Source organism: Pholcus phalangioides, unplaced genomic scaffold (genome assembly GCF_987345545.1).
Source record: "Pholcus phalangioides strain wild (caught in Gottingen) unplaced genomic scaffold, Ppha-v1.0 ptg000010l_1, whole genome shotgun sequence".
Lineage (NCBI taxonomy): Eukaryota > Metazoa > Arthropoda > Arachnida > Araneae > Pholcidae > Pholcus > Pholcus phalangioides.
Window position 1 is genome coordinate 43,965,627 of NW_028301603.1, and position 26,762 is coordinate 43,992,388.

Sequence of the window (26,762 nt, forward strand, 5' to 3'; positions counted from 1 at the left end):
GTTTACAAAAAATGTCTGTTTTTGTTTTTCTTTTGTAGTGTGTGTATGTGCGTGGAAGAGATATTTAGGTCCCAGTTTATGGTGAATGATTTCGGAGATAAATTCAGAGATAGATTAAGAGATAAATTTAAGAGATGCATTGTTTTTACAGTATCCTAATTTGTGTGTTTTTAGTCCTAACTTACGTTGGAAGCTTGTATATATGGAGCAACCCTTTCGGGAGGCATGTCTCTATACTATATTATATACTAATTTTATCTAATTTTAATGAGGCTTTTAAATTTTTCTTTAGAGTTTCTTATTTTTGATTGAATGGCGGGAACAGCTTCGGTATGAGGGACACGCCAACTTGGCGACTTTTTTCCGACGATAAGTCGCCATCGCCGACGTACTGTGTTCTGCGTTGCCGTTGTTCTGCTGGGTTGCTGTTGAAAAAGGTGGTGCTGGTTGTTTTTCTGTGTTCCTAGCGCGTCTTTTGAAATTTTCAAATGAGTCTTTTCCCTTTCCATTCTTTCTCTCCTTCTAAATGACAGTTAAAGATAATAAAAGTGTCTTTGTTTTGGACAAACCGCAAAAACCACATCTGGCGTGAAGGAAGTCCCGTACTGTTTGGACATTTCAAAGGAAGGCACTCGTTCCGGTCACCTTTGTATTGAAAGCCATAAAAATTATTGCTTCCCCAAGGCTCGAGACGACTGCAGATCCTGACGAAGACTTTTATTATCTTTAACTTTAATTATCTTACCCAGCATCGCCAAGCAAGTTATCGTGAGATAGGCCTTTAAGCACCCTTCTGGCACCAAGAAGTGCCGAGTCTAATTTAACCCAGCGAAAGGGAAATACAATTTTTTTTTCACCGCTCACTTGTTTTTTTTCCTCCACCTCACAGCAATAATCCCATAGAAATAATCCTTAGGGCACACACACGTGAAATAATCCAAAATGCACGTAATAAATTGAAATAATCCACGCAGAATTTGAATGGCATGTAAACCCATACTACCAAATTTAAAAAAAAGTAATGAAAATACAAAATTAAAATCAGTAGAAAAATAAATTCCGAAGCGTTTGAAAAAATGACACATAGTTCAATAATGCATTAGCACAGAAAACATTTTGTCCAATCTCTAACATAGGTGCATGCAAATATGCAAATAATACGTAAGAGGGAATGTGAAATTCCTACAGCTATAACCATAGATGTGATTTTGCCTTTGTCATGATGCCTCAACTCTGAATATTAATTTTAAAAACTGAATACCACAATACAATGTACATTGCAAGTATATATTTTTGAGTATATATGCAAAAAAAAACAGTTTCCAAATACTTTATCAGTGACTATGCCTGTAGGAAGAAGTTTGTGAGGTGCAGGCTTGGATTTTGCTCCTTCGGCCGTTAAAGTGGGCCCCTGCCCACCAGACTGAAAATATCAACTCTGTTTTCACCACAACTGGAAACGGCAATATTATTTCACTAAGCAGGATTAAAGCCTAGCAAACAGAGAAGGCAGTATAATCCAGTTGAAGCAAGCAAGCACAGCAAAAAAGTTATGAAGGTTACCATCAAGTTCCACGGGTTTGGATCCGGGCCAAGAAGATCAAAAACAAGTTCTTTACCTAACCAGTACCATCTTAAGGCATGGGCCCACCCGGGCACCTCAAGCGAAGAGAGGCCTCATAAAAACAAGATCTGGTTAAAATTTTTGAGAATTTGTTTGGTAGGGCCTCAGGAAAAATCAATTTGCCTGGGACCCATGATACTCTTAAGTAAGCCCTGTACCTAACGAACCTGGGCCTAAATCTATTGACCACCGATAGATGGAGCCTTCATTTCTCACTCAACTCCACTGGTTGGAATAAGAGGCTTTCCTTTGAGAAAAAATCAGAAGGACTAGCTTGTTCTGAAATGTACTCCCAGCAGGTCCTGTTGTAACCCTCTCGAATTGCTAGTCCCGTTTTGTCATCTCCTCCAGTGCCTTCGTCGCTGCCACTGTGGTGATTAAGTGGTCATAGTGACAGACTCGCATCAGAAGGAACCAGGTTTGAACCCAACTGTCATGACGGTGGTGGTCAGCTGATGTTATTTTTCTGTGGCTCCCACCTTCAAGGTGCAAATGTGAGCCGATACCCCCTTAAAAAGTTTTGAAGACTTATTGCTTTAGGAAGTAACAGACCTACAGCGACACAATTATTACACTTACTCATAGTTAGAAAAATTAATGGCAGGCACTAGACATAATAAGCATCACACAGGAACAAACTTCACATCAGGTTCACTACACATTTTAACATGTACCAACTCAGCGGTTCCCAACCGGGGGAGGCCGTTAGGGGGTACGCGGAAAGAAAATGGTAATGGCGGCCATCCATCTAAAAAAAGAATAAAATAAATAAAAAATATTGAAAAGAAATTATTGTCAGTTGTAATGTATTGACCTTTCCCTATGAATGAAATCTTCTATACCAGAGGGGTTACGTATGCTGGAAGGGGTTGGGCCTTTTTTCCTCCCACCCACGCCCAACCTATGATCGGGATTCGTGAAATCCTTCCTCTCGGCTCACTTTTCTTCGGCGTTTTAGATTTGATTGTTGACAATGCCGGGCTGTGCATAAAAGTGAAGAATTAATTCGTGTTGTGTTTAACTTTTGTTGTGGGCGTTTGTATTGAGGCGTGTGTATGTTAATCCCACAATTTTCTACGTCAACTTTTTTACCAAGCACCTACTACTCACGTGATTTGCGCTATGGATCAGTGGCTAAAAACTAGATCTTTGCGGAAGTGGACTGAAATGGCAAAATGAAATACCGTGCACCTGTGAACGTGAAAACATATTTCAAATCTTCCAAAAGTGATTCTGTCAAAGCTACCGAGACCTCCTATTACATTAGTTATCGTATTGCGAGACGAGGAAAAAATCACACTATTGGTGAAAATATGCTGTCAGATGCATGTTTGCAGAGGAAAGTGCTCTTATAATGAGTTTTATATACCTCTGATACTTGTAATTGCTAAGTACTTGAAAGAGAATTCAAAGTAAATCTTTTTATTTGTCATCCATTAACCGGTTGAGCGGTGAAAGGTTTTTCGATTTCTATTTGAAAAACGGTGTGAGGTTATACGGAAAAATACTTGTAAAGTGGCGAAGCTTCTTTATCTCAAGTAGTGCTATCCCCCCCAACAAACATGCAGGACAACAGAGAAGGCGTGGTTGGTGGGGTCCATCCAAGTGACAGGTTGGCTACACCTATTCCTAAAGTGATCCTATTCTTTACTAATACACACTCAACTTCAGTACCTGTTCTTTCGTTACAGTACTGGCCTTTTTTTTTCTCCCTGTCGTGGTCATAGACATATTTAGAAGTTCATTTTTCCTATTGCTGTGGAACATCGCTAAAATAACACTTGATACAACGATATTTTTCAAGTATTATTTGGAAATGTCTATACTCTAATGTTAATCGGCTGCCTCTCGATATAGCGATAATCCCACTACAGCGATATTTTTTCTTAGTCCGCAGACTATCGTTATATCGATGTTTCACTGTATATATATTGTACTTTTCTCACTAATTTATTGGCGAAAAGAAGCGTTTATATTCTCTAAATGCACAGCAACACTATAACGGGGTATCAGGGATTACGCAACAAAGTTTTTCTTTTCATTTTTATTTAAAAAAATATTTAAGCCCGTTCTGAGTCTACGTAGAGTTTCACGACGTTACAATACTTTATAATCACACTTCCTTGCAATTTTTTCGTTCCTCTTTCGCTGACGTTGCATGCGACTTATCATTTTGTGGTATCACTAAAGTCTTAGCACATTTTATCCGAGAAGTGTGATGCACTTTTCCAATGTATACTTTTCAGTTTAATCGAATAGCTTTTTCGCAAGAGAAAAGGCTGCACAGTTTTGAACAGTATAGGAAATTTATGAAAGCAACACACATTATGTGTGATAAGGCACAAAAATATACATATATGGTGTACCTTGAATTTCCTAGAAAGTTGAAAATAACAGTAGTCGATGATTTTAATTACACATATCGATATTATACCTTATGAGTAAATTTGAAATATGCAATGAATTGGAAAATACCTTCGTTTTTATTTAATCTATTTATACAACACGAAATGATTTATACTTCACGTAAAAAAACTAACTGATTATATTGTAAAATATATCGATTTTATGTGTATGGAAGGAAGCAATTATTATGATGTATTTAATACATGCCATTAATAATGTAAGATACATTATAAACGCAAACGTTTTAAAAGCCTATTTGAGCCTCGTTTCGATAGGTGGCATGTTCAGCAACGCGACGTATCTTACAGAATTTTTTTTTCTTTTGATGAAATTTACTTTCGTTGATGATATACTGACCAAACAAAAATAACAGTTAACAAAAGAAATGGAATATTTGTCAAAATTTTAATTGAATCAACGATAACAACTGCTTTTCAGGGTTTATCTCAATGTAATGTCACATATAATTGAATTTTTCGCTTCGCATAAATTGTATGCGTTATCATAGGATTCTATAAACACATTCAAAAAAAAAACCCCGCATACATACACAGAGTTGTACCCGCTTATAACGAAGCTAGAAAAAACAGCGAATGTATTCAATATAAGAGAATTTCATTACATCCGTATCAGCTTGGAAAATGATACGATTAAGCGAATAACACATTTTGCACGAGCGATACGCATTTTTCAGTAATCTGAACATTCTTAAAATGAATAGATTAAAATAAAGATTAAAAACTTAATTGATGATATAATAACATTCCATATGAATGTTATTATATCATCAATATGTGATTATATAGAAAATAATATGTACCGATTATTATTTTTCTTGATATGATTGTAAATGTCAACCGTATTGCGTTTAAATCATTTTTGCCAAATGATGCATGCACAAAACATGTCTTTTATTTTAGTAAGTGCATAAACACCAAACAATTTTTGGTCTCTTTTTTGAATCATTCAAAGAGAATGAAAGAATTATACAAAAGGAATTATATTATCAAATCCGGACCACAATCATCCCATTCTTTTTTGCATGCATGGTATGTATTACGAAAACTACTATATATATATCGAGTAGCTTTGTGTATCAAAATTATACTAAATACAACATAGGCGTTCTCAGGATTTTCTCAAGAATGTGGGGGGGGGGGAGGAAGGGTCAAATTTTTTTTCTTCTGAGGGGGGGGGGGTGAACTTTTTACTGAAAAATAACGCTATAATCTCGGCCAAAGCTTGAACCCCAAACCCCCTTTTCATACGCCAACGAAACATTCTATATTTGGGGGGATCGTTTCATGCCTTGACGCTGCTCAGAAAACATGTCAATTTCAATGTTATTTTTGACAAACCGACATCTCTCTATGATTTTTTTCTTTCAAATTTCACATAAAAAAGAAAAAATTGAGGAAATTAAGATGTCGGATACAACAGTAGATTTTGCTTTCGAAGACATTAAACATGCAGGACGATGTTTCAAAAAGGCCACATCACATACGTTTTCAAATAAAGAAAGTCTTGGTTTTGACGTATACCGCGTACGAGCTATTTCTTTATAAAATTTAGTTCCCTTGGTGGGATGCAAGTCACATAGACTATTATTGCTTTCAAAAGAGAAAAAATGTCTTTCTGATACGGTCTTTCTGAGCCTTTCTGATTGGTATATCCATCTCTAAGATATCGATATACCGATTTCTTTGATCGTTAGAGTTGCTGTCGCTAGCCGTAATTATAAATGGTCACAATTATCACCAAACACTATGCCAACGTGGTGATGACCCTAAATCATAGGAATCGATACATGGGGCGGTCAAAGCACAAAATTTGGACATTGGCTGGGCAAACTGCCCAATTTCGGGCTTCGCCACTGTTATGCAGGGTCGCAACTAGATGCTTGGTCACCCGGGGCAAGTGCGCATTTTGCCCCCCCCCCCCTTGTAATGTTGAAGGTAAGGTTTGAGAATGAAATTTGCTCCTCCTCTGGTCCAGCGCCCAGGGCACGAGGCCCGCCTGCTCCCAGGGCTCGGTCGATTGTGCCGAAAATGGGAGTGCTTGTATTCCCCCAACAGGTCGATTGTACCGAGTCTGGAAATCGGATTGTTTGGATATTGGGGTGAGCGCAATCGACCTATAAACAGTTTATCTTCTGCGCAATCGACTTACACCCCTGCTCCCTAGTTGCGGCCCTGCCCATTTATATATATTTATTTATGCAGACCAAGAAAGAAATATCGTTGTATATTGGTTATCATTATATCGAGAGGCATCAATTTAACATTAGAGTAGTGACATTTCCGCACAAAACTCGAAAAAAATATCATTGTTGAAGGATTTATCGCTTATCGTTGTAGCGGGGTTCCACTGTATTTAAAAAATTTGTAAAATATAATTAAAACATTTATAATTAAAATAGCAATTGTGTATTAACAAATAGCACGAAATATTATGCAAGTCTCAAGTTAAATCTATATACATATAACTTAGAATAAATTCTAAAAAAAAAATAATAAATTCTGGAAAAAAATTTAATTTTAATTTCATCTTCCAGTCAATAAACTTTTTGTTGGATTTTAGTGGATTGCATACGTTTATTTATGTGTTTATATACAGTGAAATCTCGTTACAATGTCACTGATACAACGATAAATCCATGGCCCCCACATCCTGGACTAGGGCTCCTAGGCTGGAATCTTTTGCGGGCCCCCCGACCAGACTTTCACGGGCCCTTTTATGATGGATTTATAGCGTTAAAAAACAAAAATAATGAAAATCGTCCCGGGCCCCAGGGCTGCAGCCTTGCCAGCCCACCCCTTGTAGGGGCTATGGATAAATCCTACTACAACGATATTTTTTCGTCTTATTTAGCAATGCTTATAGCCTAATATTAAAGTGCCGCCTCTCGATATAGCAATAACCCTTCTACAACGATATTTTTCATGGTCTCGAGAATATCGTTATATCGAGATTTCACTGAAAAATTAAAATAAAATAAAAAAATATTTTTGAGAAAAATTTTGACGTACAGCTTCACATGTTGTGAATATAAGTGTGGAAAAAACAGTTCTCCCCTCCTTGGAAAGATAAACAGTTTCTCTCTCTCTTTCTCTGTACCACCCCTCCCTAATTCCATTTTAACAATCTAGCATTCTTTCAAGATACCAGTAAAAAAGCCACACCTTATTCTGTACAGACGGTATTTATTGTGACGGTCTATAACCAATTCATTGTACTGTTCAACCGAGCGCTTCATTCATTTGAAGGATTAGGAGGCGTTGAAGGTGTCAGTCAATGTACAATAGATCAAGGGGGAAGGAACAGGTCTTCCATGACCCATATATTCGTCACCACCGCTCAAGGATTGGAAAAAGTTTGACCCATATAGTCGTCATCACCACTCAAGGATTGGAAACATTATGACCCATATATTCGTCATTGCCACTTGACTGGTTAAAGGGGTCGTACGACTGTTAAAGACTTATTTATTTGAAGCAATTAATCATTATTTCCTTAAAAAAAGAATTCAATGGTCAAAATGCATTGGGCTCACAACAGATGGAGGAAAATCCACGGAAAGTTGCTACTCAGGCCGTCATGCACACGTGGCAGAAATTGCTCCTAAAATGAAATAGACTCACTGCTATATTCACAGACAGAGCCCTGCATCGAAACCATTGCCTCTCCAAATTCGTGAACCTTTCTTGATGAAACGGTCAAGGTTGTCAACGTTGTCAAGGTGAATCCTACCAACTACAGGTTGTTTAAATTGTCGTATGAAGACATGGACAGTCTTCACAACGCTTTGCTTTTGCACACTGAAGTTAGGTGGTTATCCCGCGGTTAAGTCCTGACATTGCTGTTCGAACTTCAGCATGAGGTAGCCATTTTTTTAGGAAGAGTTTGAAACACTTCACGATTTCTTGTCGCAGGCTGGGCTAAATTTAACAGTCTGCCACTTGGAAGAATTAAAGTCCTCGTTTGAAAAATATTTTTCAGAGCCAGGGAAATGGGTGATCGGTGGACATCTAATCTTTTTAAAGAAGACTATTTTGAATCGGCTTCATTGTCGATTCCAGAAAAGGAGAAATCGCTAGAGCTCGCATCAGATACCCCTCTGAAGATCGTTTTCAATGGTGGGATGGTGAATCTAGTCAGTTTTTGGGCTTTCCGTGGTGAGAATATGTTGAACTTTCTAGAAAAGCCATAATGCATTTGTTGCCGTTTGTTAGCACGGAGCTTAAAAAATAAATATAGAAGCAAATTGAACGCAGCTCCAGATTTGAGTTTGCAGTTATCCTCTTTTGAGCTTAATTTTTCAAAACTTTGTAATTCAACACAGTCTAAAACATCACATTAATTTTTTCCCAATCTTTATGTTAATTTGTTTGCTTACTTCAAAAAGAAAAAAAAGAGCTAAGTAATGAATTTATTTAATTTAATTCAACATGTACCTTGTTTTGAAGTTTTGTACTTCAAACTGTACTGGTCGAAACAGATTGGAAGGAGGGAGGGAGTCTGGAGGATTCGGGGTTCAGGGTACGTGGAAAGGAACTGAGCCAGCTGGAGGTACGCGGACTGAAAAAGATTGGGAACCACTGTACCAATTCATTAGAAGTTATGCAGAGAAATGTAGGCAAGGTGCATGTGGTTTAGTAGTAGTGGTGCCTTCATCGCTGCTCGTTGCACTTCTTTCGAACCTATGTACCCATATGAATTTTTCCTCGGATGAAGAATTTGCTTAAGTGGTAATGGGGTTCTCGGGTTCCGAAAAAGAGCAGCAACAAAGCACTGGGAGGTTTGGCAAAGAGACTTGCGATCTGCATTTACAGCTGTGTATGAATGATGTCTAGAATGTATAATTAATTGCTCAGGGTAATTACTTCGAAGGAAACACCAAAATAACAGGTTCTATCTGTACTTATTCTCCCGCGATAAAAAGTGATTTGAACATGGTAGTGTATCTATATTCCCTTATTTTTCAGAAAGGATTCTTTACCCCATTGCTCTTCCTTCCACATGCTAAACCAAGTGATAGGATACCGCTATACTTTCAGAAACACTGGTCTACACCAAGGCTTGACGAATCAGAGCAAAATTTAGGCACCAGCCGGATTTCTAATCTAAGCATTTTTATCCCAAAAAAAAAACCCCCTTCATTCTCCAGGATTTTTTGGCCTCTCCCTTTCCGATGTTGTACAGGTTAAAAATAATTCTGTGTTACTCTCAGATTTTAATTTTGTACAAAAATATCAATGAGATTCCTTGATTTTTTTTTTCAGAGATCATCCGTCGACTATAAAGAAGAGATTCGTCAGCATTTTATTGTCAGCGCTTGTTTCATCCATAGTCGTGTATGCCTTTGCAGATACTGCATATTTCAGTGTAAGTACACATACACCACTGGTAGCCAACAGCTGGCCTGTAAGTTGTATGCAACCTGTGAGTTGATTTTGTGCTGCCCGTGACTAGGTCAAATTACTTTGTATTAAATTGATTTTCTTATCATTATTTAAGCCATCATTCCCAACAGCAAACCTGATTAACAGACTATTTACATACATTATATCTAGTGACGATACTAATTAGCTGCATTCTCATCACACCAGGGGCAGCTCGAGCTTACCCACTGCCCAGGTGCAAAGCCTTGTGTGCTGTCCCTAAACGTGCCCGTGGTGGGGAGGAGGTGGCCAGACTATAGCGTACGGGACCTTTAGATAAACCGATTTTGTTTTTATAAGAAAGTTGCACACTATTTTTTACCAAGAAAAAAATAAGAATGACCATATATGCATCCCGCTTTTTTTTTAAAAATGTTCCGTTTTCAAAGCAGTTGTCTAACTTTTTTTTTGTCAGGAATCATTTTGCCATTCTTGATTATGTCACAAAAGAGCACAGTGCTTATTAATGAGCTATCATTACTTGCACTTATCCCCCCCCCCGCCATAAATATTGCATATAATGTATAAATATTTGTTAATAATTACAGACCGATTTTTTTACTATCTGCCTTCTCAAAGGTCATAGAAAAAATAATTAAATCCAGAATAATTAAATTTCTTGACAGCATTAATTTTTTTAGTGAGAACCAATTTGGATTCAGAAAGGCAAAAAGTACAGAGGACGCTCTTGTTAATTTTCTTTCAAATGTGTATATAGCAGATAACAATAATTGTAAAGTTGCGTCATTATTTTTAGATATCAGCAAAGCTTTTGATACCGTGAATCATAGTATTCTTCTAACCAAACTAGAATATGCAGGAATTCGGGGTTTGCCACTTAAATTTTTCAAAACATATCTTACTAACAGAGTTCAAAGTGTGAAAGTAAATTCCGTTTTGAGTTCTAAAAGACAAATTACATCTGGTGTACCTCAAGGATCAGTACTTGGACCTATTTTATTCCTAATATATATAAATGACCTGTGTAACTTTAATTTGAAAGGAAAAATCACTGCTTTTGCTGATGATTTAGCTCTTTGTTACTCAGAAAGCTCTTCAATCAACTTGAGGAATAACATGCAAAATGATCTTAACTCAATAAATATCTCGTTTAGAAATAATAATTTAAAATTAAATACAGATAAAACTAAATATATGTTATTTGGTTCTGGTGCTTTCGATGATTTTGGTGTCCTAAAATATCATAGTATGACAGATGGCTGTATCTCGGATTGTATGTGCACAGTTGTAAATATAGTAGACACCTTTAAGTATTTAGGGATTTTTTTAGATTCAAAACTATCCTGGAAAACACATATTAATTATTGGAGTGTAGAATTAAATCGGAATATTAGGAAATTTTATTTTATCAGGAATAAATGTTCCCAATCCATTTTAAAACTTCTTTATTTTGCGTTAGTAGAATCTAGATTGAGTTACGGCATTACATGTTAGGGTGGGACATACTTCAGCAATCTTTCTTCACTTTTTGTCACACAGAAGTCCTTCATCCGTATCATTCTGAGTAAAAATAGACTCACGCATACATTTCCACTTTTCAATCAATTAAAGCTACTCCCTCTGCAACATCTGTACGTTTATAAAAGTTTAAAAATGTTTTATAAAAGAAGTGGCCATCTCAATCTGAAATTACATAAGTCTGGAATGCAGTTTAGACGTCATACTATACAGGTACCAAGGCCAAATAAAACTCGTTTGCAAAAATTTTTCCTTTATTTAGCTCCCAAAATATTTAATTTACTTCCTCAGTTAATAAAAGAACAATCTTCATGTACATCTTTTTTTATCAATTTAAAATCTTGGTTGTTAACTCAAGAAGATTTAAATTATCTGTTTGATATTGTAATGTGTAATCTTCTTTTATCTTGCATACGCTGCTAAATGTCAAATTTTTTTGTTTATCAATTCCATTCCTGTTGCCACTTACTTCTTGGTGTTATATGTATGTGTGTTTTTTTCTTTCTTTTTTTTCTCTCATTATTTATGCCGACAGATATGTATCAGATATTGTTTTGTGGGCTCACAAGCTTGCTTAGCCCCTAAATGTTTTGTAACTGTGTTTAAAAATCTTAAATAAAGGAAATTTGAATTTGAATAATGAGATTTTTATTAAGAAATTTATTTCAAAGACGTTTCTGGTGCTCCTGGGCAAATGAGAAGCTGCATTATTTTCTTCGTGTTTGTTTGACTGTTCTGGATCTACTACTGTTTGTGAGCACCAAAATGCACACTTGCCCCTTATGATAGAGTACATTCTTGTTTCTGGTATTATGGTCCGAGGCCCTGTCTTTTTTCTCAAGTTTGCTCAACACATCTGTTGTCAAAGCATGGCTCAAAAGCATGACGCCACGGGAATATTTACTAATGGAAATTTTTTTAAAATTTTATTCACAACGAAAGCCCATGCTGCTGCCACCTGGGTGCACCACACTCCTTGCACCCTCCATTAAATGATATCACGCTGCCTTTCCATATTCCAACACACGTATTGCTCTTTAAGTTGGTTATGGGCACTATTACCCGATTTATTTCCGTTAATTCATTGAGCAGATTAAATTTTTGTGGCCTCTGCATTTGTAGCTGAATTGATATTTGGTGTTCTGCTCACAGTGACAAAACTTTTTGGAAGTGGATACCAACTTACAATGACACCTTGAAATTACAACTGGCTATAGGCTACTCATATCCTAATAATTCCAAAAATGTCTCATTGGATGGGTTGGGTTCATATCTTGCCATTGAACAAGAGAGCTCCACACCCTGACACTATGATTTCTTGTGTCGAAAGCGGAGATGCAGTTATCTCTAAATTTTGACAAAGCAGGTTGGTGGCATTCCACATTGAAGCAGACGAACACTTTCTCAAACTAAAATACCGCTATTCTGAGATAATAAAAGTCATATATTCTCATACCCAGAGGTACATTTATGGTTTTGAAGCCTTTGGGCTGCACGAAATTTGCTGCCCTTCCCCATTCTAGTCTAATTTTCTTGATTACTTTTTCCTTGAATTCACCATCCTGTGCAATAACCCACTTCGTCTCCCTCTGCTCCTGTAAGTACACCTGTGTTTCTAAGTCACTCTTTTGGTCACTCTCATACTCATACACTCTTTAAGGCACTCATTTAGTCATTCACATGCTTGCACACTATTTTGATCACTCACATACTTTAGGTCACTCTTTTAATTGCTCACTGACATGATTCATTGTTGAGTCACTCTTCTGATCATTTATACATGCTGTAGGTAATTCACAAGCTTACACTGCTCTAGATTAGCACACTGCTCTTTTGGTCATTGACATGCTTTCACACTCTCGAGGTTACTCACTGACTTGGTCCCTCACTCTTTAGGTCATTCTTTTGGCCATTCACAGGCTTGCACAAACTCTAGGCCACTATTTCAGTCATTCATAAGTTTGCAGATGCCCTAGATCGTAATTTTGGTCATTCACATGCTTTAACACTCTCTAGGTCACTCTTTTGGTCATTCACATGCTTGCACACACTCTAGGTAACTCTTTTGCGCACTCAAGTGTTTGCAAATGCTCTAGGTCACTGTTTGGTCGCATTAATTGAGGGTTATGTAAATTTTGACACACTTCTTCCATTCTACCAATTTTCTTGGCTTATCCTTCCTCAAACTTACTGCTTCTCTGAACTTGCTGCCCTGGACTTATAGCCCACTAAGCTCCCCTATAACTCAGCCACTGCTCATACCAATAATAAAAGTCCATTTTATCTTGGTACCATCATGGGTTTACCTATTCTGGATAGTCAATACTATCCACACGGCTAGCTTTTGGCATGCTTTCCATCTCAGTAATAAAACTCCTCTCAAAGTCTACCAGTGTATGAATCTATTCTTTGAGCATCTATTCAACCCCTGTGTGGCCCCAATGGTTGCCAAATCAGGAGTAAAGGATGAAAATAATTGCAGAAAAATATAGCAAAAATGTTTTGCATCAGTTTATGTATCAGTTTATGAAGACCAGGGTAAAATTTTAATGGCATTTTATTTTGATCATTTTTTACCAATTACTTATGATGTACACAAATTATGACTATTCTGGGTCATTTTTCTGGTACAGCTCATACACTGGATTGTTTCTGATGTGGCCTGTGATGCTGTAGCTGACCATTATTGTGGCCCTTGAACAGTGAGAAGTTGGCCACCCTTGACATACACTGTATCAGGGGCGTAGCCAGAAATTTCGTTCGGGGGGGGGGGACCAAAGGGACAGAACAATGGATTTGGCCATCTTTTTCCCTTTTTTCGGTCATTTTCTCACATTTCGGGGGGGGGGGGACCAGACCCCCAAGTCCCCCCCCCCCCTCTCTACACCCTTGCACTGTATAGCCATAATTCATAGGACACTTTGGAGTTTGGGATTTTTTCTGATTTCTTGAAAAATACTTGATGGATTGTTGTATTGAAATTTTAGTCACGTGAAACCTTTACTTGTAGTTGCAATTTCCAATGAAGAAATTAGGGATCGAAGAAAAATTAAATAAGAAAAAAATATTTCTGATCAATCCTCACAGAGAAAAAGCTACAAATAATTTGTAACTTTCTCAATATATTTAATTTATTATTTTCAATGTTTGTATGCATTTTTGTGAAAACTGCACATACATTCATGGAGATATAAATTTTCCTTATAAATATTATAATTTTCATCTCACGTTTTTTTGCTCATAACATTTTTCAACCAAATTCAAACAAAAATCACACATTATACTGAGATTTGAAATGAAACCATTTGATATTTCAGGAGATATGAGCATCTGAAGAAAGTAAGTATGCATGTATGTTTACTTACTTATACTATATGTACAAGTACTTTTAAGTATTTCATGCATGACAGATATTGATTTTACTTTTCATAATTTGATTGCCAACTATATAGAGCAACGTTTGTGAGAATTGCAGTTAAATATCATGGAAAAACAAAGATATAGGTGATGCAATGAGCTGTTATTTAAATTACTGGCTGAGAGTACCTGGATGATAAGTGATTTTCCACAAATTTATATTTAGGTTATTTTCTTCAAATGCGTATGATATCACACAATTGTGTCTGATATCAATAAGAGAAGTCTAGAGCACTTCTCCTATATACATGTCCATCAGATACATGTTTTCACTCATTCACATGATATGTTACAGGACTTAATCTCAAAATTATCAAAGGACAGAAAATAATTGAAATAGAAAAAAAAGCAGAGAATTTTAGGTAAATTCATCTATTCACCAACATGGCCAAATAATGCATCAATTTAGCTAAGCTGGTAAATGGACGCCTTTTTTTAATGCCAAATTGTATCTTTCCTATTAACTTGTAAAATGAAATATTGGGAATAAACTTCAGAAAAGTTAGATATCAATGAATAAAATAATGTTTTTTTTTATAATTTTATATTAATCATTATGGTTTTGTTTTCACAATCCTATAGGATTGCAGCTTTTGGACGCTGATTGGAATCAGAAGCGAGGGTCTGTCTCAAGCAGTTCTGTATCCTCTCTTGTTGACTATGGTCAGTAAACGTCTGCAATTCATATATTGTATACTGTGAACCTTCCGTAATAGACACTTTGTATTAGAAGACAACTCCTATTAATGGGTGTGCCTTGCAAAATCCTTGGCTCCATGGTATCCATTATTTAAAGGTTTCATAATATGTTATATATTGGCTTAAAATAAAAACCTTGTACATCAAAAACTCACAACTTTGCAGTAAGAACAAAATAAAACCTTGTTACAGCCATTGAAGTACTCACACACACATATGTAGTTCCTTTTTTTCCTCCATAGAGAGCAGATCAGTGCTGATTTTTTTTTTAAACTGCAATTTGAGATACAAATCTCAATGTAAAACTGGCAAAAAGTCATTCCAGTGGAAAAAATTGATGTTCAAGTTTTTCATCGTAAGTCATCAAAAAATAAATGTCAAATATCATTCAGACAAGGTTTTCGTTCAATTTTGGTGATAAAATATATATATTTTGTCACAGAATCTCATATGTGTATTATTTCTGTTGCCACTTATGTAATGTGTGTGAAATTTTAATAGAAATATAGAAACACAATCGCATCTCAAAACTCTAAGGCAGGGAGTCTACAATGCATGGCCTACCTTGAGGAGTAGTTGATTAATTTGGGGCTTTACAACATACGTTTAACTCTCCAATGCACAACACCCCAGATATGGAGTATAGATATGTTTTGGAGGCTTTTGTTGATGGTGAGGAAGAAGATGAGAGCTCTCATCAGACGCAGAAACAGGAAAGACACAGGTATATGTCACAGAGGAGTGTGAGGAAAAAAAATAAAAAGAGGAAATAAGAATACCCAAAACTTTCACGGGTCCACTTTGAGGGGCGTTTAAAAAAAACCTGGCATTACTGACTATATATAACTCAACATCTCCTCCTTTGCCTACTGCTTGTTTGTGAACACTAATTTCTTCTAAGTAAGAAATTCTAAAATGGGCTGCACAACAACCAGGGTCCAGAGTTTATGTGCCTAAGTATAGTATTTGAAAGAGTCAATTTCTAGGACATAGACATTTATTTGCTCTGGGCCAAAGCAGCCAATTGTAATAGCCTAAAGTAGCTAGGCTAACTTATAACATTGAGGAGCTTGTTATAACAACCATGCATTATTGTGATCATTCCATTATAATGGCCAGCAGGATAAGTTCCAAATGTTTTCTGTCCATATCATTAATTTTTCACCCAACATGGCTATCTTCAAAGATCATTTAACCAATACAATGTCTGAACTTGACTCTGCCCCCCCCCCCCTTTTCTTTTGCAAAGGAAATTAATAAAATTCATCCTTAAGTGTGTTTGACCTTTGATATTGTAGAATCTGATATAATCTGCATGTAATAGCAGGAATACTGCTATTTGTGCAGTATTCCTGCTATTACATGCCGCTATGAATTTGCCGCTGTGGTGATCGAGTGGTTATAATGACGGACTCGCGATGCGAGGATCCGGGTTCGAACCCCACAGTGGTGGTCGGCTGAAGTTGGTTTTCTGTGGTTCCCAACTTCAAGTCGCAAATGCGAGCCGATCTCCCCGTTAAAAAGTCTCGCCACAGAGAGCAACAGTCCTACAACGATAAATCATTCAATCATAACACTTCACTCATAGTTAGAAAAACTATCTCACTAATTCTGGCATTGAAAAACTGGTGGCAGATGGCAGCACTACACATAACAAGCAACAAGCATTACAGAGAAACAAAAAACTTCACATCAGGTTTCACTACACGTACACGCACATTCCCGCATGTACCGATTCGTTGGGGGGTTCCGCGGGGGGGGGGGGTGTGGTGTAGTAGTAGTAGGTAGGGCCTCCAAAAAATGGCTCGGGGATCCATGATGTTCTTAAGTCAGCCACCTCGTTGGGCAATTTGCCTGTTGTGGCGTTGTATTTGTATTGTATTGTATTGTATAATACAATGGGATGTTGGATTAACCTTTTGTGGTCCTATGTTGAGGGGGACTTGACATAGGTCTGCATCAGGAAATGAGGGTATTTCATTGTTACAATGGCCCCATACAGAAAACGTGATGTTGTGTGAAGATGCTTATTTTTTGAGATGTTGATTTTTAAGGAAGGAAAAACTCATCTCTGCCCCTACAGGGAGTCAAACCCGGGCCCCTCGTTTGCTGGACGAGTGCTCTCACCACTCAGCTGCAGAGGAGATAGAGATTTTCCTTCCTTGGAGCATAAATATATGCCACCATATACAGAATGTGGTGGAATTATCTTAGACTTAATTATGTCTCGTATTTATATGTGGTTGGTTGTATATCAGTCATTGAATAAGCATCTTCATTTACTATTATGATACCTTAGATTTTGTTTTTCTTTCTTTTTTATTAGGTTCTGTTCATGGGACCATTTTGTCTTCATTTGATGGAGGGGATGTATAGTCAGATGTTTAGTAAGTTTATCCGGATTTTATGAAATTATAATACATATGTTATAGTAAATGTTGTAAATTCGGTTATTATACATTATCACTTAGCATTTTGGTAAATCTGATGAATTTCCCAAAATTAGTCAATTTTGCCAATTTTTTTTTAGCTATCATGCATAGTAATGAAGCATCACATAATTGGTAAATATGATAAATCGTACTATATGATATACAATACATGATAATTTATATATGCATTATATCATAATATGAAGGTACGATCATAAAATTTGTTATCATATCAGGATCCAACTATATTCACATCACACATACTAGACTCATTTGGAATCTTTTCATATTTATTGAATTCACTAATTACATCAGTGTAGTGTGCATAATTAAAGATAATTCAATCGAATGTACCCTTGATCCATTCTTAGGGACATACAGGTTTGTTTGTAGAATTGATGCTACCATCCTACCCAGTACAGATCTGGCAGGGCAAGAATATTATGCATAATCACAAATAAAGGTGATAAATTTCAAGTAGGCTTATGGTATTTATCAAATTTACCAACAGTACTTGGTTATTATGCATAATTGCTAGTAAAACTGATAATGTTTTCAGTATTTATCAAATTCACCAATGGTGCTTGGGTATTATGCATATTCACCAGTAAAAGTGATAAATTTATCAAACTTACCAAGGCTATTGATAAGTATGCATAATAACAGATTTATCACATTTAACGTAACATACACATAACATGACCAGATTTGCCCCACCTCATCTTTTGCAAGGTATCAGAATGTTTCCCTAAATCTAAAGATGAACGAATGGATTCTTTTATTTTGAAACTTAAATTACAGTGGAAACTAACTTAAGTAGAAACCTAAGTTACTTCAGTAAAATCTTAAATTATAACATATTTTATGCTGAAATTTTTTTTTGATACATTAGAATGCTAGTCTGAACAGCTAAAAAAAGGTGCATGAAAAAGAATGGCGGAAACAGGGTTCGTACAGTTCGTGAAAATCCTTGAAAGTCTTTGGGAAAAGAAGGTTCATTTTCAAGTCTGAAAGTCCTTAAAAAATCACTGCAGTCCTTGAAAAAAATAATAACCATTTTCAAGTGGTTATAAGTGCTTGAAAACTTTTTTTATATGTGAATTTCTTCCCTCAATTCTTGTTTCCTCCTTCAACTAAATCCCCCCCCCCCCATCCTAAACCATGTTCCACTGGGGCGAAAATGAGTAGAGTGACAATGTTTAAAACAGGACATGGTCACCCATACCAGAGGTATTTCTGTGCTTGAAAAGATGTTGCGTATAAAATCTGGTTGCAAAACACTGCATTTAAGATATTACTTAAAACTATTGAATTAATATATTAATGAATGTTTGTTGCATAAATATAGGCTGACCATATTTCCTCAATAAAAATACTGCAAAATCGCCAATTGTCACCAAAAATGAAGCAGTTTAGATTTAAATGAATTCTATGGGGGAAAAAACGCTAACATGGAAAATATGTGAAACAAAAATACAAATTTAAAGTCATAATCATCATAATATAATTTATAGAGCTGGAAAAATAATTTTAATTTCAGTAAAGAATAAAAATTCAAATGGCTTTGTTGAAAATTCATGAGATAACAGTACATTTTATTTGAAAAAGTCGGGAGAGGCCAAAATTACAGAAAATATGGAAATGTCCTGGAAAATATATATGGGTCATGGTCATCCTACATATATGACTCTATGTGCTTTCTGATATTTTTATTGAAAGCACATTTCAATAGCGTTTCAAACATAAAATGATTTCTGCTGAATGTCCTTTGATAAAACTGTGTGTTTTTTTTAAGCAAAACCTCTCTCTTTAGAACTTAATATTGTCTACAAGCTGAAATTAAAACTATAGTTGTTTTAAAAAGTATTTATCTTTAATAAACTAGCATTTCAAACTCGAAATTAAAATGAGTAAATGGGGAATATAAATTTTAAAAAATCCAATTTAATTTTTTGTAAAAAATCATGATTTTTATCAACCACGATATGAATGTCCTCGAATTTTTAATTTTTGCCTGAAAAAGTGCTTGAATAGCCCTTGAATTTTTTCACTTTCAAAGAATATAAACCATGAGAAAGGACTCGCCCTACACGCAAAGCCATCTTGAGCCTTTTAAGAAATAGCAAAACTTAATGTAAATTTATTGCAATTAAATGATATAACAATCATTTAGCTGCTGTGGTGGTCGAGTGGGCCGCTGTGGTGATCGAGTGGTTATAGTGACGGACTCGCGATGCGAGGATCCGGGTTCGAACCCCACAGTGGTGGTCGGCTGAAGTTGGTTTTCTGTGGTTCCCAACTTCAAGTCGCAAATGCGAGCTGATCTCCCCGTTAAAAAGTCTCGCCACAGAGAGCAACAGTCCTACAACGATAAATCATTCAATCATAACACTTCACTCATAGTTAGAAAAACTGGTGGCAGATGGCAGCACTACACATAACAAGCATTACAGAGAAACAAAAAACACTTCACGTCAGGTGTCGCTACACATACACACACATTCCCGCATGTACCAATTCGTTGGGGGTTCCGCGGGGGGGGGGGTGTGGGCAGGGTGCATGTGTGGTGTAGCAGTAGTAGGTAGCGCCTCCAAAAAATGGCTCGGGGATCCATGATGTTCTTAAGTCAGCCACCTTGTTGGGCAATTTGCCTGTTGTGGCGTTGTATTTGTATTTGTATTATGCCCCCACTTGCATCAAACACTATGGATATATAGGTCGTGATCGACTGGTTTCTTGTGTTAAGATCATCCTGCTTACTTTTGTTGGTCTGTTCATTACATGTACCCCTGTTTCTAAGAATATAAATATATAGATACAAGGATCTATCAACTTTCAATCCTTTTTAGGGGGGGGGGGGTGTATTACATTTGTAATTATTGTGTAACATGTAGGGATACATCATTGTCATTAAATGTTTTTGAATGAATCGTGTCAGAAAAATGTATCCTGTTAATTCAAATTTCTTGGAATGATTTTAAATCTCATGAAAAACAGTCCTAAATAATGGGGTTTTTTTATTTTTCTGGGACTGTAAATATCAATTTCTTATGTTAAAAGATAGACTGCCATGAAATCAGAAAATTTCATGTCATTCATCGACTCCAATTTAGCAATCACATTCAGAAAATTTTAGACACTAATACCAATTTTATAGTTGACCAGACGCTTGTCAAGCCCTGCAGTAGACTTTCTATAATCTGGCATTTTTAGGCTGGTTTTCTGTTATATTAGAATTTTTAAAAAAACGTGTCACTGCACATCTGTGTGCAGAAGTTTAATGTTAAATCTACATTTATCTAGACATCTCTAGGCGAATGCCTTGGTTGCCTCTGAACAGCCAATCACTGACTCCTAGGGCCGCAGGTTGAACATCTATGATTTTGAGCATCTTGATTTTGATACTTATGGAAATTTGTCTTTTTACAGAGGACAACAATTTTGTATTATTTTTGTAGATATGGCTTTGAAATTTGGAATTTAAAACACTGTTTTTGAAATGTACGGGAAGTTCTTGTTAATGTTTATGGTATGTTTTTCAGGTGTCAAATCATGGAAAATGTGTATCACCGATCTCATATGGCTGCGGGATTTCTTCGTTGTAAGTGGCTTTTATGTATCGTGTACTCATGGAATGATGCTCTTTTTTTTTTTACCTGTTGGCTGCTGTCTACAAAAGTACAAAGTCTGTTCTGTAGGATGGACATTTTGATATTCATTGATTGAATCACAGAATTTATCGCAGAAATTATCTGACGCAGAGAGAATACCTCAGACTTGCCAACCACCAGTGTTAATAAACCGTGCATACCAAGAGCAACCCTTTAGCCCAACCCTCGTATAAAATGTGAGGCTGTTTCGAAATTTTTTCCTTCAAGGAAACAAAATGAACTTAATCTTCTCTTGTGTGTTAGTTTATAGAACTGTTATTTATATGTGTATTTCTTTCTCAAATCCTGTTACTGAAAATCTGCTGATTTCAATGGTTTCAATGTCTGTCAATAAACTGGATTGGATACATTAACTTATATTCAACCATTATGTCTCTTTTTTCAGGCGCCATTTTCTGAAGAATTCACTTTTCGTGCCTGTATGATGGCGATTTTGGTGCCCTGTTTCGGATTTTATTCAGTTTTCATTTGTCCGCTCTTTTTTGGCATTGGTGAGTAATTTTATCTCCTTTAGTTGGTGATAATAACTTCAATATACATTGCTCATGTTGTACATGGAAGTGCATTATTATTATATGAGAAAATTTTCTCGATAATAATTTATCAATGATATTCTAAGGTGAATTAAAGCACCCTGTTGCTAGCAGTTTCATTCGCTCTTATATGCAGGTAATTTTTGATGAGTTGAATATCTGTATAAGTCGAAGTTTTCACATGACCCCAGAGAATTCTATATTTATAAGATGATTCAGTGAGTTGAACTAATGGCAGCTCAAAAGTTTTTTGTTCGCTACTGTGTTCATTCAACTTATTGAGCCTTGAGTTCTTACACAAGAATCTCTGTTAATCTGAACAGCTCAAGAGTTTCTTGAAAAGAAAGACCTAACTAGTGCACATGCCCATCCTGAACATCGTGGGCTACCTACAAGCTTGTCATAATTGTCCTTGCAGGGGTGACTTCAAACAAAATTTCTACCTGTGCATACATATTTTTGCCCTCTGAAATTTATTTCCCCTCGCAATGATTCCTATTAAAAATAAAGGTTTATGTAAATTTTTTTCGCCCTTTCATCTCGGATTTGATTCCCTCCTAGAAAGTGATCCAGGAGCCACCCTTGTGTCCTTGCTGACTGCCACTCTGATGCACATTGCTCAGTGCATGCAATGTATTTCTGAGAAAGAAAGACTGCCACAAGGCTTGAGCAACTGTGGCGCCCGAGTGGTGTGGTGCTTTATGCCCAGATAACTGGGCAGACTCATCATTGTTTATCTCAGAGCAGCAAAACCAATTTTTTATTCAAAGTGATGTCTGATTGTTAAAACAAAGCAGAATACAAAGCAGTAATTGGCTATAGGAAAAATACATCACAATTCACACAAGAATGGCTGTCAAGTCAGCCTTTAAATGTTTAAAAGATCCACTACCTTAATCCTAATTTTTCTCTGATTGAAATAATTTTCGTACCCGTTAATGGGTTCTATCATGATTTTCATCCATTATATGAGTGCAGTAAATAGATTTCTTTTAATAATTGCAGCTCACCTTCATCATCTACTGGAAAGGTTAGCTCACCAAATGCAAATGAAAACTGCCATCATGCAGTCATGTGAGTATTTAATCTGCCAGAACCTGTCTTCTTTTTTTTCATGAGACTGTGTATGAAAATTGTATTTAACATGCACTACCATGTCATGTTTTCTGTTGACAATTAGTTATTCGATTTTTGACTTAAGCTCTCTCAGAAGTTTCTATGATTTTCATTGAAGATATTTGTACAGTTAGAATATTATCACATACAGTCTGATTCTCATTTCTGATCTTAACTTTGATTTCTTTTTGAGGCCAATACAGCAAGTATGCTGAAACTGTGCTGCGTTAAAAAAAACTAGATTCAAAACAGGAATGGCATGGGAAAAAAATAAATTGGTGGGACTATCAATTCAGAAAATATAATAGTCTCAATAATTTGAGAAGGTGTTGAAATTTTTCAAAATTCCTTCTCAAACTTCTCTCTTTTCTGTTTTTTTCATGAACAACACTTTATTTCATCTAGTTTGATTCTTCCAACAAATGCAAGTAATTTCAATTTCAAAGGGGTCTTAATTCCTAGGTTGGAGATTTCGGTGGATGCCTTTGCCAGAATTTTCCACATGATCCTCTTTTAAAAATTTTGGTGTGAAAAAAAACCATTCATATCAAATTCCAGAGGTATGAGAGCTCTTATCTGCTTCCCTTGTAAAGAAGCCATTAGTCTTGGCAGCCTTAATTTTAATGATCTAATCCATTGAATTGAAACAGAATGGGTAACAATAAGTACAAATTCATATGTCTAAGGGTCTTTCCCCCCTCTGAAAGTAGATTTCTATTAGTTTTTTTTTGGATAATCAGAGGTTTTCAGCAATCCGAAGTGGCCCTGGTCTCATTTACATCAGATAAATTGAGACTCTGCTGTAAGGGTCTCCCCCCCCCCCCCCACAAAGAGATTTTGACAAAAAGCAAGAAAGATGACTAACATTTTTAGAAAATGGCATTCATCAGCATTTTACTTAAATATTTATTGCCACATGTTTGTTGGCCAAACTATTTATTGTATGCAAATTTTTCTACCCTCAATGGCTGTAGGCATACGGAGCATATGCACATGCATTCTGCCAAGGTTTTTAGATCTGATTGGTCTATATTGGACGGTGCACAACCTTCAGCTCATTGGCTAAATGTAGCTAGTGGAAAGGTTCCAACCCGCAAAAGGTGTTCTTAAGAAAATACCAATGTACACAACAGAATAAGTTAATCTGCTTGCGGCCTACAAGTGGTAGTCATCTCTTATATTTGACCTGCAGCCTAAAGAAGACACTTCTGATCTATACAATATGTACTACCCAATATATGTAGTGCAACTAAGCACTGCTGTTCGAGTCGAGAGTCTTTGGAAAGTGCTGGGCCCCACATTGCCTAGACATCAGACACTGGCCACTTCACGAAGATGCAAAACTTCTGACACAAAATAGCATATATGATTATAGGAAAGAAAATATTACTTTGTTGGCAAAGTAGCTATAACATAGTGGAGTCAGTGCATTTCATACAGGATAGACTGGATTCACTACAAAATACGGCACTCTTTTGCAGTGATCGACAGAAACTACTCTTCTTGGTTGTTATCATCTAATTTGCTGTTATCAGCTCTTATAAAATTTAGAAAATATACGGGAATTTGCTCGGGATTAAATTGAAGGGCATTTGATGTAATTTTACTTGTATGTTCATAAAAACTCATACTACCTGTGTTGCTGCTGCTTCATTTGTAACTCTCACATTTTCTATCAGAATCCATAGATCTATTGGTCAAAATATATTTTTTTATTTTAAACCAAATAATTATTCACCGTATTTTCCAGTATTTCAGATCCTTTTCACCACTGTTTTTGGGGCATATTCATCATTTTTATTCCTTAGAACTGGTGAGTAGAAAAACTATGTAATGCTATGTAAAATTATAAAACTATGTGAAAACTGTGTTTTTTTTCTATGTATGTGAAAAGTTGCTATGTTGATGAATATAAGTTTTTTGGGATGACAAGGTTGTAGCCCCATTTCTCAGAGCCCAGTGTGCATCAGAGTGAGAGGGGGGGGGGGGTGCATTTATTATAATTTTTTGGGTGGGAGCTCAATCAGGCTCAGCCCCCAGGTTCTAGCGCCTATGTATAATATAGTGTATGGTGGGATCAATAATCCACCTTTGCCCCTGCTTTGTATCCGCTTATGCTGCCAATACAATTTTTTTCATAAACAAGGGATGATGACCTCATTAAACCCCTGTCCCCACAAGTATCCACCTATGGCATCATTTAGGTTGTAGGTGCCACAGGGCTGAAACTGGCGGTAGCAACTACACTGGGGAGTAAACTTTGGGGGAAGCTTCGCAGCAAATTTGGGGGGGGGGGTGAGAACAACTGTCATAAAATTATCAAATTTTACACTGGGGAGGTTGGTGAAATCTTTCCGAAAATCCTAGTTACGGTCCTTCTGATCCATCAAACAATGAGAGTGCTGGTTTCTTGTTCCTCAATACATAGATTCAAACCTTTTCTAATCTTCATAGCCCCCCCCCCCCACTCTCCTGTTGAAGCAGTTGGGATGTTTTTGTATTTTCTCATTTCTCTGTGGGGGGAACTAAACAGTCTTTGCGCACCAGCAACTGTATCTCCTTGAATTTAATTTTCACCCCAGGGAACCAATGGGAGCGCTTCCAACCGACAGGGAACTCCATCAACAAACAGTGATCTGCCACAGCAAGGTAGTTCCATCCAAGCTGATGCGTTAACATCAGCAAAGACCTCAGTCTCAAAGGTCTTACACTTTCAGATTGGCAAATACCACCTTATGAGGCTAACCACTGGAATTAGAATAACGTTGTGACTAAGTGCTAAAACCAAAGACATCCTACAGCCCAAAAAAACTTAAGCTGGGCTGTAAGAGATCTTGGCAACGGGATAAGTCCAGTGGCAAAGTTCTAGCATTCATTCAGCCCAAAAACTTTCATTCATCAGAGAACAGTCACAAAAACCTCATCTGATTCAGCTTTATATGGAGTTCTATAATTGCATATTATATTTTAAATTCATTAACCATCTGATAATTTTTCCTTGTTACAGGTCATTTTGTGTCCCCATTCATAGTGCATGCGTTCTGCAACCACATGGGCTTTCCAGACTTCGGCTTGGTTCTGGTGTACAAACAACCGATGAAAGCAATACTCATCACAATGTTCGCATGTGGCTTTGTATGTTGGGCTTTTCTGCTCAACAGGTTGACTCACCCGATGTTATACAGCAATGAGATTTATTCCTAGCCCCTCTTTTTATCTTTCGTACCATTGAGGTAGCCATGTTTTGTGATAATAATACAAAAGAGACACATTATGTCATATGTACAGTATATATATATATATATATAATTTATAACTGATACACCGCGTGCCTGTAATGAATGTACCTGGTTTGATATTGTGATGTCTTCAAATAAGGTAGATTGCCAAACCTGTTAAAAGGAAAATGTTTTGTGTCATGAGAATAATAATACTATGTAGCACCTGTATGAAGATTCATCTGAACTGTTTAGCCGCGGTCCGAAAATTAGAATACAACTGTACATGTAGATTTTATCAATATTTTTGGCTGGTATATTCATTTAATAGTACTATCACATATGCAGGGTGACCTGTAAGTGCTAATGTACCCTTTGTCTCATCAACTGTATGTCATAGAGTTATGATTCAAATTTAAAAAATACTCAAAAACAAGGTGTTTAAAAATTACCCTGTTTCAGTTTTGAGAGTGAAATACAATGTATACAGCATACACACAAAATAAAAAACATCTAAATTTTTACACTGTCCCCTTATCCTATAACTTCCATTTAGAAAGTTGTTGCCCTATCTCTCTTGACGCCAACAAAAAAATTACATGTTTCTAAGTGCAATATTTTCTAAGAGAGTCAAATTCAAGAATTGTTCAAAACTTAGGAAAGGACAGCATAAATAAGGAAAATAAGTGTTACGAAGGTTTTTTAACAACTGGCCGTTGCAAAGAT

The 26,762-nt window shown here is 36.4% G+C and overlaps 1 protein-coding gene across 1 annotated transcript; it reads left to right on the forward strand.

Moving 5' to 3' along the window:
* Sras (Ras converting CAAX endopeptidase Sras) lies at window positions 1-26,762 on the forward strand. Its single transcript, XM_089238500.1, has 9 exons — window positions 1-223; window positions 9,313-9,415; window positions 14,950-15,030; window positions 17,393-17,453; window positions 21,041-21,099; window positions 21,555-21,660; window positions 22,708-22,776; window positions 24,569-24,631; window positions 25,826-26,762. The coding sequence occupies exons 1-9, from the start codon at window positions 135-137 to the stop codon at window positions 26,020-26,022; spliced, it is 828 nt and encodes a 275-aa protein (XP_089094626.1). The 5' UTR covers window positions 1-134; the 3' UTR covers window positions 26,023-26,762.

Coding starts and splice junctions, on each gene's coding strand:
- Sras (XM_089238500.1), top strand. CDS start 135: ATGCATTGTTTTTACAGTATCCTAATTTGTGTGTTTTTAGTCCTAACT. Junction 21,100..21,554: donor GGCTGCGGGATTTCTTCGTT/GTAAGTGGCTTT, acceptor CTCTTTTTTCAG/GCGCCATTTTCTGAAGAATT. Junction 22,777..24,568: donor AACTGCCATCATGCAGTCAT/GTGAGTATTTAA, acceptor CGTATTTTCCAG/TATTTCAGATCCTTTTCACC.